General features: G+C 44.2%; 1 protein-coding gene across 4 annotated transcripts in view; it reads right to left on the bottom strand.

Moving 5' to 3' along the window:
* The window catches only part of Ebf1 (EBF transcription factor 1), a 386,167-nt gene that overhangs the window by 86,052 nt on the left and 282,781 nt on the right, over positions 1 to 17,334 (bottom strand). For 2 of the 4 annotated variants that reach the window (XM_090321094.1, XM_090321097.1), the window contains exons 9-10: positions 17,001 to 17,134; positions 42 to 168 (exon numbers count right to left, since the gene is read on the bottom strand). In XM_090321094.1, coding sequence (XP_090177220.1) covers positions 42 to 168; positions 17,001 to 17,134 — 261 coding nt within the window. The remainder of the gene's footprint in view (positions 1 to 41; positions 169 to 17,000; positions 17,135 to 17,334) is intronic. The other 2 variants (XM_090321095.1, XM_090321098.1) reach the window with 1 other exon arrangement.

Raw genomic sequence — 17,334 nt, 5'->3', positions numbered from 1 at the left:
GCCATGGTAACACCATGTTGACCATGCACAAAGGTCCTTACCTGTGTAAATGAATCTACCGGGTGTCCCTTTGCAGAACTGCTTGGACTTGTAGGACAATGTGACTTCCACAACTCCGGGGATGTGCCGGGGAGGCGTCTGCACGCGGATGGCGTGAGGCGTGATCAGCTGAAAGAGACGTGTGCCGGGAGACGCGTCATTGCAATATGCCAAGGCATCCTCTCACCACTGCTCTATTAGCAATCCATGAACAAAGCTCTCAAACACATAATTAACCCGCCGGGGTTTAAACCCAACCTCCGTGGAACCTGTAGGAAAAGACATCCCTATTTACAAGCATTCCAGACAACAGCCATCACCATGTTATCTGGGATAGCCTACATGGCAGAGCCCTGTATTTTTCTGGTTTGAAAAGGGGACCTGGCCTCATGGGATGGTTTCTCTCTTACAGGATATCCTTTGGGGGGGGGAAATCTCTGCTTAAAGCAGACAGTGAATCATAGCAAAACTCCACCCCAACTCCCCAAAAGTTGATGGGCCTGGTGTTTGAAGGAACCCTAACAGGTGCAGAAAGCACAAAAGGAGAAGAGGGTAGGTCTGGGAGCTCTGGTGAGCTGCACAGTGCACATCTAGAATGCCACGGAAACCCACTGAGCTCCTTAGCTCCCAGAGGCCTTTAAGGGGGCAGCTGAGGAATTCTCTCTCCTTGGACCAGCTTAGGGCTCTTGCACATGGTGGGGGATGGGGAGACTCTGAAGAGGGGCCAAATGAAATATGGCCCCCGGTCCATTATTACGGTACCACACGTACAATGAGATTGCTCGTGCTGGTTGGCAACCAGATTACAATGTGAAGCAGAATTTATTGCTTTATTACTCTTATCTCTGTTTATATAACTAAAATGTTATTAATGGCCATAAAACGGGCATCATCTGACTCTCGGAAAGAAAAAACACCCAGCTCTGGTACTTGACTGGTTGAACTCCAGTGGTGCTGGATTCTCTACGTTCTCTCTCTGTGAGATCAGTGACTCACTCAGAAGCCCCTGCCCCCCGCCACACTTGTGGTGCTAAGTCTGTGCACAGTGGGTACAGTACATAGCCAGTCGGGCCAGGCCTGCATACAGCCTCCAATCAGTTGGTACCAATTTACCTCTGCGCTTTCCTCATGGGGATAACTAAGGAAAGGGGTTTCGCTTTACTGTGCGAGCCAAACTGAGTTCATGCGTTTTGCCCAGAGAATCACCAGGTGTCAGTTGGAGATGCCAAATACAGTCCCCCAGATCCCGCCCCCCTGCTTTCCCCTCTGCCAACTGGCCCGACTTCATGTCTCAAAGGAAAAAAGAAGAAGAAGAAGATTGTAGAATGTGAGAAAGTCACTGTTGTGTTACAGACCACAAGTGATTTGTGCCACGTGCTCCCTCTGGAAACATGAAGAAAGGATAGGGATTGTTCTTCAGCTAGCAAGGCCTTCTCTCCTGCGTGCAGCCTGAGCTTATCCACTGAGGATGCATGGAAGACACCTCAGTATGAACACACCATAAACAAAGCCTAGAGAATGAGTCTTTCCAAATTGACAGCTAAGGGCTGAATTATAAGGCACATATACACATATACCCCCCCACACACACACAACTTTGTCTTAAACTTCTGTTCTATCACTACCGAAATCTTTCAAAAACCAATTTATATGCTTTCTTTAACATCCCAAATATATGTAATTTAACTTCCCTACATTAAAAAAATCACCATTTGGAGTACGCTGTCTTATATCTTGCTGTAAAGTAGCAAAGTTCTGACTACTGCAGTGAGAAGAATGGTTTTTGTGCTTCCCCAAATTCTTCCATTCTTATACTGGACCTTTGCTTTTTAATTTCCTCCTGGTGTTCCCTGCACTTTCTAATTGGCTCTGGGAATGTGTCATTGTAGAAACCAGGAAATCACACTTCACACGGTATGGACGCCGAGAACAGACTCAGCAAGATTGTAAAAAGATAACCTTCCATCTTGCTCTTCACGTTCAGAGGGGCGTTAAGCCCAGCCTGGGAACTAGCAGAATTGACCAGCCAGAAGGTATCTTCCCCAATGCTGGGAATTTAATGCAAATGCTAATTTGGTCTGAACACCAGGGCATTGCTCTTCTTTCACATGTGAAGACAGAATTTCAAATTGCTCGCCCAAAATTACCTTGTAATCTTTTCACAATGCTTCTACCCAATGACGGGGGGGGAGACTCAGGGTATGACACAGTGGCAGATTACACACTCAGCATGCACAAGCCCTGGGTCTAGTCTCTAACGCCAGAAAAAAGGAAAAAGAAAAAGACTTGGACAAATCTTTGTTCGGAGAAAACTGTTCATATGGAAACTTGTAATTGATGGGACATAACTCTGATTTTTCAGACCTAAAGACTGTGTATTTGCCAATGCCACATTTCATGTATTCCCTGGCTTTGAGTTCTGTGTTGGGAATATAGTCCTGTTGCTATATTCTAAGTACATACATTTCTAAGAGTTACTAGGATGTTGAATAAGAACTTTGAGCTGCTCAGAAAACACTGCACCAGCCTGCCTTCCCTTTTCTTAGGGGAATAGTTTTAAAAGATGGAAAGCTGTTAGTAAGTAGGTAGTAGATGAAGGTTTCTTTTTAAAGTAGGCCAGCTTGCTATCTGTGCATTTCTACACTATGGATCAAAATCCCTGAGCCTGTGTGGGTTGATAAGAAGTGGTCCCATTAAAAATAGTGAGCAGATAATCGAGGTTTTGCACAAAGCCATTAAGCTCAGCATATCCAAGAAAATTCTCATTTACAATTTTATTTTCAGTTTTAGTCAGTTGCTCTAATGAAAGCAGGGTCCTTCTTGAAACAACTCACCCTCCACAGATGAGGTTAACGTCTAAGATATCACCAGGGAATGAATTCATTCATATTTTCCTCACTCCAGAGGTCATTCTGGGAACAGCCTCTCCTGTCCACACCAGACCGGAGGGCTTTCTAGGAGAAGGCTAGCCTGCTAACCTCCATCAATTTGAACACACAAGCTTGTTTATTAATGGCACAAACAATCCGAATTATTACTGGGAGGAATGCTAGCGATCATTTAAAATTGGCAAATAACTCTGCCCAACATCCCTCAGAATAGAACACCACTCTCATTTGTCCTATCTGTGTCTTTAAGCTTTTATTCTGTAGGGATAATCACAAAACAGGTGTCTCCTGAGCAACCAGGAAAGTGCTGTCCTCGGTGGCTGAGAGTTAATGCAATACTGAAATCTAACTGGGTGTTATCTCCTGACACTGCAGCGCCTGACTGTGAACTAAGATCAGCTAGCATCAGATGTTAAAGTTGTGTTTGCTCTAGCCCAGACTTCCTCTCTTCACATAAATCACAGGGAGTAAAAGAGAAGCAAGAGGAGAATGACTTCCTCGTTGTGTGACTCACTATAGGCTGTGTGTCAAATTCAAGATGGTTGTTGGTAGAGAAGGGGCATGTGCCATGACCTTCAGGAACTCCTGCTCCAGAGAACTTGGGAACAGATTCACTCTTTGGACTTTTCATTCTTTCCATGACAAATCACCAGACAAACTGAGCAGGAAATACTTAGTTCTGAAACAGACTAGCATCCAGCAGAACAAGAATTCTCCCCTCTTGAAATATGAATGCCTTAAAGAAATGCTCGACATCTCTGGCCATAAAAGAAATGCAAATCAAAACAACTTTGATATTCCACCTCACTCCACTTAGAATGACCATTATCAAGAAATCTAATAACAACAGATGCTGGAGGGGATGTGGCCAGGAGTGATCACTACTACACTGTTGGTGGGAGTGCAAACTTGTTCAACCACTATGGAAAGCAGTGTGGCAGTGCCTCAAAAGACTAAACATAGAGCTCCCCTATGATCCAGCAATTCACTACTTGGCATTTACCCAATCATCCAGAAATAAACACATACTAAAGCCACTAGCACAACAATATTCATTGCAGCACTATTTACCATAGCAACGATATGGAACCAACCCCAGATGCCCCTCAGTTGATGAGTGGATCAACAAGATGTGGTATTTGTACACAATGGAATTCTATGATGTCATCAGATGAATGGCATCACCCTATTTGTAAGGAAATGGAAAGAATTGGAAAAAAAATCATATTAAGTGAAGTATGTCAGACCTAAAGGACATAGGCTCAATGGTTTTCCTCATTTGTAATAATTAGTACACATCTAGGACTCTCCTAGCAGAGGATTACAGTGGCTCAAAACATAGGTGCATAAGGTCACACAGGATGAGACTAAACGGAAGGATCTCTAGGATATCTAAATAAGAGCTTTATTTTGTGTGATTGTTGTTCTTAATGTACTGTTATTTCTCTTCTTTTTTTTAGCCCTTTGGTTAATCTCATATTGTTATTATGTCTGACTTTATTACCTGGTATATTGTATATACGTTTATTTGCTTATTTGAAATAGGAAAGGGAAGGGGGAAAACAAGATGATTAGGAGGGGTTGGGCAGAGGGAAATGGAGACAAAAACATGAGAAGGGGTATCAATGTCTGAGAAATAATGCACCTTTTATCTGGCGAATAGAACTGTAACCCCTCTATACATTACCCCAACAATAAAAAATAAAATAAAATTCTCCCCTCTTGGAATCTCCACTTTCTTTATGCCTATGATGCTCATCATCAGTCCCAGGACTCGCTAAGTGATCGTTCATCAGGGTCGCACCTTGAAAAACACGTTGACCAGCTTTTTTCTTCTTTTCCCTTATCGACTGACTACCTCTTGAGTTGACTCATTGGCTCCATCATTGCAGCTGAACTGCATTCTCGGTTTACATCTGGAAACTTGGTCTGGTTAGCCAAGCACCACGTTTTTATCAACAACAAGGCCAGATTCTCCCAAACTGTCTTCCCGCCAGTTCGATCTCAACATGGCGCAAGATACATTTATCGTCTTCATACCTCAAATCGTACTCATCGCTCGGGTGTTGTGTTTCCTTTCTCAGTTAAAAGAACCATCCTTCAGAGCATTTGAAATAGAAAGCTTTAAGTTACTTTTGTCCTCATTCTGGGGTTTGGGTGCTGGTGTTTTGTTTGCTTGTTTTATAATCTTGAGGATTGAACTCGGGGCCGTGTGCTTGCTAGGCAAACTGTCTCCTATTCATTGATGCCTCCAGCCCTTGGGTTTTTACTTTGTTTTTCACACCGAGTAGAACTTGATCCTCCTGCCTGTCTGCATTCTGAAAACTAGGGTTGGTTATGGGTCTACACTACCACCCCCAGTCTCTCTCCAATTCTTAAATCATGTTGAGAATAGCCAACCTCATCTCCCAGACATTTCTTTGTTTTTTGCTTTTCCTGCTCAGGTTGTTACCCTTTCTTGTTTTTACAATATTAAGTGGCCTTCTAAATGGTCAACTTCTTATTCTTTGTGCATGGAAGGGGGAGCGAGGTTTGAAGTCAGAGCCCTGCACATGCTAGGCAGGAGTTCCACCACCTCGGCCCCTTTTTGCCCTGGGTATTTTTGAGCGAGGGTCTCACTTCCTGGCCTGGCATGGTCCTGGACTATGATCTGCCCTTTGAAGGCTTCCCATTGTAGGCAGGACCAAGTAAGGTGTCACTGTGCACAACTCCTAACTGAGAAGGGAGTTTATTTCCCAGACTGGCCAGGACCCTGGATCTTCCCACTTTCAGCTTCCCAGCTTGCTACGATGACAGGCAAGCGGCCACAGTGTCCATTGTTCAACAGAGATCTTTTCTCACCATGAGTGTTCATCACCGGATAAGCACATTTTAAAATAATGATTTTGAAACAAAGACTCAGAAGGAAGTTGTAAAAGGAGAGGCTATTCTCTGGAAAATTTATAAACACTTCTGACTAGCACTGTGGTTCGTAGAGGCTGGTTTCTAAGACAGTGGGCCATCATTAGTCTCCGTGCCTCAGTTTACCAAGCTGAGCATGTATTTCATCAGCTCACATCTTCTCTATACAGGGACTGATGATACTGGATATGTTTTCTGGCTTGATAGTTTTTCCCTAGGGACTATAAAATGCTTTCCAGATTATTTTTTAAATTTATGTATTAATATTCTCACAGCACTCTCTCGTCTCCTCCATTAGGAGAATAATACCCATCTCTTTAGAGAAAGGCAGGGGTACTGAGTGATGGATGTTAAACAGACACTTAAATAAGCAAACTGGAACATAAAGGCATAATTAAAGCTTTAAGACCAAATCAATCCGAGGATTTAAAAATAAAAGAGAGAGAGAGAGAGAGAGAGAGAGAGAGAGAGAGAGAGAGAGAGAGAGAGAGAGAGAGAGACAGAGAGACAGAGAGACAGAGAGAGAGAGACGGAGATCCTACAGTGTTACTGACCAAACAAGAAAACTTATTTCTCCTTTGCTCTGGAAGATTTTTCTTTTTCATAGTTCAACTTGATGTTTAAAAGAAATAACCTTTTATTTCTTGTGTTCCTATAGCAAGCTAGGAAATATGAAGAGCAAATATTCTGGGAGACTATACAGACTGGCTCTCCATACTGTGTTTCTGGTCCCCTGACGAGCACACCGCATAAATTAGATGTCTCCAAGTCGCTGGGTGTATTTTGGTTTGTTCTCTAATCAGACTTCTCTGGGGTTCCTAACACAGATTTTTTTTTCCTTCCCCAGGATTGCCTGTCTCAGAGGCAGTATATGATTTCTCAGAGAACGTGAGAGAAAGCCAGTGGAAGCATTTACTGTCTAATGTTTCACAAACATTCTGGCTTCCCTTTGTCCTTTCAAGAAAATAGCTTTAAACCAATGTTTAGCGAAATATGTCGGGTCACATGAATCCCCAAAGATAAACTTTTATGTATGAATGTTGGAGGGGACTTCAGCAGCTAAACCCTCAGAAATGAAATTATGCTGGGGATTTAAAACCTAGCTTTTGAACGGTAAGTGCGGGTTCTAGGCACCATCTTAAAGGTCCCTTAGTAGAGGTATAGACACAGATACAGACAGACAGACTGTGAGGACTTACGGACACACTTTCTCTGTAGCATTTGTGTCCCTGTGAAGAAGCATGCTTGCCTCTCTCACCATTTTCCTATTTCAAAGGGCCTTGAAAACAGTAGGCCTTCAAAAACTGCCCATTGGACACTGAACAAATAAATATCATGCCATAAACTAAAATAACTCAGATTTAAGGTAAAGGCCCAAAAATTTCCATTATGAATCTACCAAAAAAAGAGAGAGGGAGAAGGAGGGGGGGAGGCAGGGAGGGTATCAGGAAGGGAGGCAGGGAAGAAGGAAGAGAGGAGAGAAAGAGGGAGAGAGAGGGGGAAAGAGAGAGAGAGAGGGGGGGGAAGAGAGAGAGAGAGAGAGAGAGAGAGAGAGAGAGAGAGAGAGAGAGAGAGAGAGAGAGGGAGGGAGAGAGAGGGGGAGAGAGAGAGAGAGAGGGAGGGAGGGAGGGAGGGAGGGAGGGAGGGAGAGAGAGAGAGGGAGAGGGAGAGGAAGAGGAAGGGAGAGAGAGAGGAAGAGGGTTGCAGCTGAGTGGTAGGTTGCTTAGCATACCCAAGGACCTGGACTCCATTCCAAGAAAAAGAAAAGAAAAGAAAGGGAGAAAAGGAGAAGGAAGGAAAGATAGAGGGGGGAAGAAAGGGGAGGGGAAGGAAGGATGAATCCTCCACATTCCATTTAAAATTCTTCCTTTTCACTCAAACAACAACAGAAAGCCCCTCACTTGTCCACCACAAACTTTTGGTATTCCCATGAAGAATCCACCAAAATATACTGACCAGTTCTTCTGACCAGAAAGCCAGCTCAGACCCTCAATCAATGCAGTTAATTGTACAAAAAACAAAGCAGCAACAAGATCATTTTTAAAAACAGCAGATGGGGGTGGGGGGAAGAAGGCTAAAATAAATAGATTGTGCTTCAGCTACCTTTGGTTTTGTGGGTTATTTGTTTATTTCTTTTTGTCATTTGTTTTCTAAATAAACCTTTCTCCAGCTCTCTCCCCCTCGATGTGGTTCTGTGCCAGTGGGGTCATGAAAGCTTGGACCCTGTCCCGGCCATCTGGGGTGGGGAAAGGTCCGCGGGAGCTGATGTTCAGAGGGAGATCAGGCCACGGCGGGAGCTTGGGATGGTCTCTACATAAAGCTCTTTCTGGACGCTTCTTCTGCCCTACTTAGTCAAGAGGGAATATGGTCCCTAACTCAAGCCCTCCTTCCTGTTTGCATGGAAGTTAACATTTACAAAAAAAAAAAAAAAAAGAAGAAAGAAAGGAAAGAAAGCCAGATACACTGGAAAAGTGGAGAATGATGAAGCCGTGTTGTACGCACAAACTGATACACGGAAAGGAAGCTCCTTTGTGCAACTACTTAAACATATGAAAAGAAAAGAAAAGCAAATGTTAAAAAGGGAGGGGGCCAAACACTTGTTACCAAAGTCGGTCATTTCTAGGGAATCAGTTTACCCAAAGTGTCTCAACACCCTTCGAGGTTATCAAGGCAGAAAGACTCAGGGGAGTCCCTCTCACGGTTTCTGTGGTGTGGGTCACATCGGCAGCACGAGTACATCATGTCCGCACACACAGTCATTCCTGCCTTTCAAACCGATGGTCCCGCAGCTGCTTTGTCTGGAAGTCTGACGGGGATGCAATACACAGAGCCCGCTGTCCAAGCAGAACCTGCTCAACACATCTGCCTGCTCCCTCTCGACGCCTCTCAGCAACCTCACCATGGTCAGTCATCGGAAAGATGGTACCCATGTCTCTGCCTGCTTTTTCAGGTTTTCTGGTTTTGTGCTCTAGCCCCCTCACTCCACAGACAGCATGGATCTAGTGTGCTGTGCAGTCTCTACTTTGGTTGTTCTGGTGTTTTCTTTTACTTGATCTGGTTTCATGCTGGATTGGGAGGGCAGGTTATGCTCACACTCTTCTCTGAATGAATGAGTCCACTACCATCCCATTCGATGGCTAGGAGATGGCTTCAGAGTCTAATGGATCTTGGTTTGAGTCTAAGCTTTGCAAATAAAGAAATGTGGGACTTGTGGGGGTCATTCAGCTTTTGACCCTCAGTTTTGTTACGGGAAATGAGGGTGGGGAAGCAGTAGCTGCCTGCTAGTATTAGGGTAAAGATTAATTTTCACACTGTGCCCATAAGGAGTTTATGGAAAGATATCATCTATATTAAAAAAAAAAAAATGTGGACCACGAGTGTGGCCTAGTGGTAGAGTGCTTGCCTAGCATGCATGAAGACCCGGGTTTGATTCCTCGGTACCACATACATAGAAAAAAGCCGGAAGTGGTGCTGAGGCTCAAGTGGTAGAGCTCTAGCCTTGAGAAAGTCCAAGGACAGGGCTCAGGCCCTGAGCTCAAGCCCAGGACTGGCAATAATAATAACAATAATAATAATAATAATAATAATAATCCAAAGAGCACCATTTTTTCTAACCACTACGTAATTCTCATTATTTGCAGTCAATGTTTACTTGCACATCTTTGCACAACAAAAACACATGGTGCATGGACATAGGCATTAACAAAGCCTCACGTTCGTCTATTTATATGATCCTTACAAACATCACCAAACAGGTGCTAACTAAGCAGCATTTGTTTTTGATGAATGAGTGAATGAATGGATGAAAAGAGAAGTAGTGTCAACAACTTTAATCTATCATATTTATAACACTTGGTCATAGACACCGTGAAAGATCGAGTTGGAGTTTTACACCAATCCTATCTTCAGACAAGGGACAGGTCTTCAACTCACAGAAATTAATGGTCTAGGGAACACAACTTGGTAGAGAACAAGGCAGTGTGGGAAAACATCAACCCCGGGTGGGGGTGAGGGTGGGTGTGGGGCGAGGGGAGATCTTACAGCAATCTTCTCACGGAGAATGATACCGATGATTTCATATGAAAACCCAAAGAGCCAAGAGATGCAGGCACTGGAAGCACGAGAAAGCCAAGGGCTCAGGATAAAGACTGACTAAAGGCACAAGGTGGCGTTCGATGAGATTGGATCCAGTGTAGACACCTCTGGGGCTGCCTGCTTGAATCCTAAACTAGGACGGCTGAGGCAACCACTGAGGCTGTTGAAGGAGTCTTAGCTCAGAGCATCAAAGAGTAGTCAGTTCAGCACTGATTGCATACAGGACGGTCAGGGTTTCTCACTAAAGCTGTACCACGGCAGCCAGGCTTTGACTCACAAGCATCACGATGCTGTGGATCTGGTTTGAAGTTGCAGACAGATCACTGCACCTCCCCAAAACCAGTAAGTGACAATGTCATCTTGAAGTCTCTCTCCCATAATTATCAACATGAAGGGCGGAGTTCAAGTCTCTTGATAATTAAAATTAAAATACAGACTAAAACATTTTTAGGGGGGCCAGGAGTTTGGCCTAGTGGTTAAAGTGCTTGCCTAGCATGCATGAAGACCCGGGTTCGATTCCTCGGTACCACATACATAGAAAAAAGCCGGAAGTGGTGCTGAGGCTCAAGTGGTAGAGCTCTAGCCTTGAGAAAGTCCAAGGACAGTGCTCAGGCCTTGAGCTCAAGCCCAGGACTGGAAAAAAAAAAACATTTTTAGGAACTATTTTGAAACAGCTACTAAACTACAGCACATGTATGCGTGCTCTCTCTCTTTTTCATTCTTAAAAATATGCTAACTCATTTAGAAATGATGACCCATAAAATTACTTGGGCTTGAAAGTTGTCCTTCAAAGTCATAGTCAAAGTTTGGGATAACTGATTCAGACAAAGCTCATAATTTTCTATCAAGTGGCTTCTATGTCATAGGTAGTTAATACATACATGTCAAATAAATGCAGGATTTGAAGCACAAATTTAGGGAAAAATAAAACAGCTATCGATTATTTTCAAGCCAGGCATTTAGTCAGTTTTTGATCCATTCAATTTGCATGAAAACTTTTTTTGGGGGGGGGAGGTCATGGGGCTTGAACTCAGGTCCTGGGCACTGTCCCTGAGCTCTTTTGCTCAAGGCCAGCACTCTACCACTTTGAGCCTCAGTGCCACTTCTGATTTTCTGGTGGTTTAACTGGACTTAAGAGTCTCCTGGACTTTCTTACCTGGGCTGGCTTTGAACTATAACCCTCAGGTCTCAGCCTCATAAGTAGCTGGGATTTCAGGCATGGGCTACCAGTGCCTGGCCCAGCGTGAAAATTCTTACATAAAACAAGTAGACAATGCTATTTCATCCCATTTTTTTAAACTGTAAAATTTTGAAAGAGGTGAAATTTGAGATAATGTCTTCTATCATCTCTCTTAATTTTCTTTATGATTTTAGGTAGAATTATCTATCACACCTCCATGTTATGAATAAGGTAACAGAGTGCCCTGTAATTATGCGTAAGTTTGGAAATGTTTGGTCTGTTAGAAGAGTACAGAAAGATCATGGAAAACCTGGCGCAACTATAAGTTGACTGGGTGTCAGGAAAGCAACTCTACACCAGCACTAACCCACTGGTACGTTCCCAGGAGGAGCCACAGCGTCAGAGTGAGCCTTCTTCCTCTCAAACCAAAGCCACTGCACAAGGTGACTGGATACATTCCTTAAAACCCTGAAGGACAGGAAGCACAGTGGAAATCAAGGCTTGTATAACAAGACCTGGGAAACTTCCAACACGCATGTCTTAGCCTATCAGTGTAGGAAGGGAAGGAAGGAAGGAAGGAAGGAAGGAAAAAAGGAAGGAAGGGAAGAAGGAAGGAGGGAAGGAAGGAAAAAAGGAAGGAAGGAAGGAAGGAAGGAAGGAAAGAAGGAAGGAAAGAAGGAAGGAAAGAAAATTCTCTTTTGTTTTTAATGTCCTCTGAGCCACTGACTGCATAAATAACAACTGAGAGAGTAGTGGCAGGCAGAGAGAAACAAAGGATTTAGAGTGTGTCAAGCCTGTAATCCTAGCTACACAGGAACCTGAGATCTGAAGATCCAGCTTAGGCAGGCAGATACCAAGGAGTCTTATCTCTAATTAGCCAGCAAAAATCTAGAAGTACAGGTATAGCTCTCGTGGTTGGGGGCCAGCCTTGAGCAAAACAAAGAACTCAAGCCCCAGTATTAGTATCAATTAAAAAAAAACTGATCAATCTTTATTTCTGCATGTTAGAGATTGAAATAGCACGTTTATTACAATCCTCCTTACCTAGCAGTGTCTTTGACTTCTTTTCCTATCTCTGAAAATGCAGTTGAAAAAAATAAAATAAAATAAAGCAAAACATTCATCCAGATGAGAGTGAGGCTAATTGGTTCATACAGCAATGTGACTCTGGCTTCTCCAATTTGAGCTCAGCTGCATCTCCAATCTTTAAATAGAGCCGTCCCACAAAAATCACCCGGCATCCCACGCCAAGTGTGCACTGACTTAAACCAGATGCAAAATATGAGAGATATTTTGTTCAAAGCTTTGCAGCATTAAAGAATAATAGCTCTAAACATTCCTGGCCTAATCTGAATAATACTCTGCAAATATTTCAAGCCATTCTCTCACATTTCTCCAGCCCAATCACTTCATGATTGAATTTCATGACTTGGCTTCATTAACATAAAATCAAAATGCACTTCAGCTCTTGCCAATATATCTTCCGGTAAGGTGACCCCTGAGAATGAGGGCTGTGTGTGTGTGTGTGTGTGTGTGTGTGTGTGTGTGTGTGTGTGTGTGTGTTTAAGCGTAGGTGCTCATGTGAGGATTTTGGAATGTCTACAAATTCCTGGAACCAGGGATAGCTGAGCTTGGTTTCACTCTACATTTCCCAAACAGACTGGGAAAGGGGGGGAAAAAAAGAAAAGAAAATCTCCCAATCTCCCTCACTCATTTCCCATGGGGCATCTATTAATATCCCTAAGAACTAGTATTCCACAGAATTGTCCAGAAGATGAATCAGGGCAATACTGTAGTAAAAGTCTCCAGTTTCTATCCAATACTAGAAATCTAAAGCACAGGAAATAAAAAGTATTGACTGAAGATAACCCAAATAGGGAGGGGATCACAGTTTTATAACAATTGTCGTGACCAAGTTCCATATCCTTTTGCAAAGAAGAATGGCGATGTGTATTGTACAGCAGTGGAAGAAGAGGAACTGTCACCATCACTGTCTCCTTCTTGCTTTCCTACAGCAGGGATGCTCAGGAGTAGAAGCTCTACATATTAGAGATGGCAGGGACTGTAATGTGGCCTAGTGGTAGAGTGCTTGCCTAGCATGCACAAAGCCTTGGGTTCGATTTCTCGGTATCACCTGCACAGAAAACGTTCAAGTGGTGCTGTGGCTCAAGTGGTAGAGCGCTAGCTAGCCCTGAGAAAGCTCAGGGAGTGCCAGGTCCCGGGTTCAAGCCCTAGGATTGGCTAAATAAATAAATACAGCTGATATTTCAAAGAGCAGATCATCTAAACTTCATTTGCAGAGGGGGAAGCTGAAGTCCAGTGGTCACAGCCAAGTACATCCAAAATCTGAGCAGCGCAACAATTGTCTCGGTCTTTTACTCCACGCAAGTTAAACCTTTACCTGGGATTTTTGTCTGTGAATCTCACCCATCTTCGCCTAAAATACCTAATGAAGAACCATCCATCCTTCATATGTGTGGGGGGAAAAAAAACTCATCTGCTTATTTTTTTTTCCTTTTTCAAATAGCACCCTTCTGACTCCTCTGTTTCCTCTGCCTTCTAGAACGCATGCCTTGAATCTTAAACCACATATTTAATACTAGATTACATAAATTTATTATGCAACTCTCTAATTTGCTTCATGGGAGCGAGTTGTCTTTCCAAATAAAACATCAGCTGCCACCAAAGCCCAATACTGATTGCCCAGGGGTCCCCCTCCCAGGGTTCGATTCCCACCACACCATCTATACACCACTCATTGTTTAAAAACTCAGGGCGTGTAGGAGGGGATGTTAAAACGATGAGTCTCACACACACACACACACACACACACACACACACACACACACACACCCCTAGTAGCCAAGGCCCCCTCCCTGCTCTAGTCCCATGTGGGAAGAAAGACAAAACAACCACGCACGTTTCTGGTTGAGAAAAATCACAACCCACACTTTATAAACATTAGCACACATCAACCCTGTGGGTTCCCCTAGGTCTATGTATAAAACACAACAGAGATCCCCCCGTCCTCCCCCCCCTCCCGCATCCCAGAACCACACACATAATTTTTCAGTGCTTGGGATTAAGGCGGAGAATGAGGAGGCTGTGAACAGGGGTGGAATGATTTACTTTCTAAAAATAAGGAATGGAAAACGGTCAAGGAACAAGCAAGGGAGAGCAGCCATGATAACAAAGCCAATTCCCAGAAAGGAGACGCAGGGAGCTTGGGAGTTCTCAGCGGGCTTCCGCCTTCTATCCAATCCTCCTGGGTCAATCAAGAGACTAAACTGAACTACTCATTTGCAAAAGATTGGGCGATAGGGGAAAGAGCAGCGCAGAGGAGGGCAAATTAAGCCAACTCTATTTTCTCTATCTCTTTTTAAAATTCTACAGCTAAAAAAAGACCCAAAATAATAGTATCAGCTACTAATGGAAAATGTTATCTTATCTGCTTATCCTGGTCCACCCACCAGCCTGTTTCCTGGGTGCACTGGCTACAGAATGAGGAGGTAGAGAAGTGGACTTCCAAGCAGATAGACCGGTCTTAGAGACAGCAGGCTCTGGTAGAGGGGCAAAGACAATGGACAGAGGAGGGGTCTGGTGGAAGAGATGAGGCCCAAACAAGGGAGCTGCCTTGTTCCGGCCTACGGCAGGTGTCTTTTCCTTTATTAATTTTTTTCCCCCCGGAAGGCTCCAAGGACTCCAGTCACAATTGCACACTAGACAATGAAGAGACTCTCTCACACCTGTCTCATGGCACTGCCACTTCCTTTCCTTGGAAGGGTTCTGCCAGGACCCTGCCCCCCCAAAAAACAGGTCACCCATGACACTGGAAGACACAGCACCCTGGTGTGGTGGAGAGAGGTCCAGGGTAGAAACTAACCTGGACTAAATCATGAAAGAGTAAGAAGCAGAATGCCAGGTCTGGACCATCTGAGTTCAGGTCCCTTCTCTACCTTTGATGAATTAGTCACTGAACAACTTCTTTAATGTTCCCAAGAACAAGTTTCTCATGAAGCTCATTTGACACCACAGCGACCATGCAGTGTGTGGCCTGGCCAAACCTAAGTGCTCGATGGATGTCAGACAGTGTGAGCCAAACTCTGCACTTTCTTATAGCATGTTCACAAATCGCTCCCCTCCAATATTCACATTATAGAGTCCTAATTCTATCCAAGGGAAGTCTGGAGAAATGGGTTTAAACTTGTTGAATTGTTTTTTGTTCACTCCTGCAAAACAAAAGACTCTCATCTGATTTGATCAACCACAGCAAGCATCGTTACCACAGCTGCTGCCATTAATACAACCCTGACTACAATTTCCTCCCTTTCCCCTTTCTGCCATTCTCCCAAGAACTACACCTGAGCTCATGTTAACTGTGACTTCTAGTTCCTTAAAAATTCACAGTACAGTTCAAATGCCTAGCATTAACTGACATATGACCTTGTTCGACTTTTATTAATCTCTGTTTCCTCATGGATAAAAACAGAATAACCAGAGTACCTCACACAGGGGTCGCAGGAGGATGACATAAATAATGCTACAAGTCACAAATCAAATGCCTACGTAGGCTCAACACTGGTGTTCACTGATGCCAGAAGTGGAAATCGGAGATCTGGGTTCCACTCTGGGTCTGCTTCTGTCCTCTTCCTGTGGTCACTGCTCTCCGGCTATGTAGTATTTATCTCTGGAGCTCAGTATGCTTATTAAGAAATGATCTGAGAGTGTTGACTTGGTAGTATGGAGGAAAGAGTGAGAGTCTCTGTATAGAACAGAGCTTGCTAGAAAGGATCACAGTTAGAGGCGAGCCAATGCTAAATATTAGTCAGACTGTATCTCCAAAGCCAAGCCAGCCTGGAGGCACACACTTGGAACCCCAGATACAGGAAGACATAAATAGGAGGATTGCAGCGTGAACCAACATGGGCTACACCATGAGCTCCTGTATGAAAGGAAACCAGAGGGGTCACTCAAGTGGTAAAATGCTGGGAAGCAAGCACAAGGCCCTGAGTTGAAACAGCAGTACCAACAAGACTGATGATAGATAGATAGATAGACAGATTAAACTAAGCATACTGCCTAGCATACAGCAAGACATAATGAAGCCTATCAGTTAATACGATGACTTCAAAAGCAAGTAAGACGACAGAGTGCTTCTTGTAGGTCCAAGACTCATTTTGTTCTAACCCTATGGTGAGCTGGCAGGGAGGAATGTCTGAGAATGCTGGGGAAGAGATCGGATGGAGGCTCAGAATCCAAGAAGCAGTCTGTCTGTGACAGTACTGTTCACGCTGGGTGAACCCGAGCCAGGGCTGACCACTGCCAAACAAGTCAAATGGTGGCTTAAAGTGACCACCCCGTGTTTGGGAAGCAATGCCCAAGTAGGACACAGCTACTGTCACGTGGGTCCCGTCCACGCCGGGCGCCTGTGCCTGGTGCAGCGCTGGCATAGAAAAGCACGGCCCTCTTCCAGATTCTCCCAGGGAGCTGCTGGCTCTCTAAACAGAATCAGCTCCCCATTCTGGATTTTCCATGACCCTTTGGACATTCATGGAAATCAGGCCCCAGTAGAGGCTGCCTACCCCTCCGACCCCTCCCTTGCAGGGTGGCTTTTCCTGTCTACTTCTTGATCCTGTATCTCCCTTCTGATTGCCCAGGTACATCACACCTTCCATCCTCAGGAGGATGGGCTCACAGGATAGAAGTCATTCCATAGCAAGTGCTGGAAACCTTAATCCACCTCTTCCCCCACCCCCACTCCCACAATGCTGTGGACTAGAGCTGGCCCACCCAGAGTGGCACCACGAAGTTTTTACACACCCTATTAGACATTCAAGGATAGACAGTGCCTTCAACCAGACCACGCTATTAGATATTAATGTTCAGACAACACCTACCTCACTCCAAACCAGCATGGTGCCAAAGATGACCTGTAACCCATCAAAGAAGTTGTCTCCTATGATGATCACAGTGGCACCTCCCGTGGTCCAGCCTTCGCTCGGGCTGATGGCTTTGATACAGGGAGTAGCTGCTTTTCAACACACATGAAAAAGAGAAAGAATCCACGGTTAGAACCAAACTTTAATGATGGGAGACTTGAGAAAAAGGAGAAAAAAAACAGCTTTTATCTTTTTCACTCACAGAAAGCTTCCTCAGGATCTCCACATTTCCTGGCTATCTACTGGGACCAGAAATCGCAGGGTGTCCCTTTATATATCTCTAAGGCATTTT

Source organism: Megascapheus bottae, chromosome 29, assembly GCF_031878675.1.
Source record: "Megascapheus bottae isolate mThoBot1 chromosome 29, mThoBot2.hap1, whole genome shotgun sequence".
In the NCBI taxonomy this organism is placed as follows: domain Eukaryota; kingdom Metazoa; phylum Chordata; class Mammalia; order Rodentia; family Geomyidae; genus Megascapheus; species Megascapheus bottae.
Note: the sequence above shows the minus strand (reverse complement) of the source record. Positions and strands in the feature narration are given on the sequence as shown.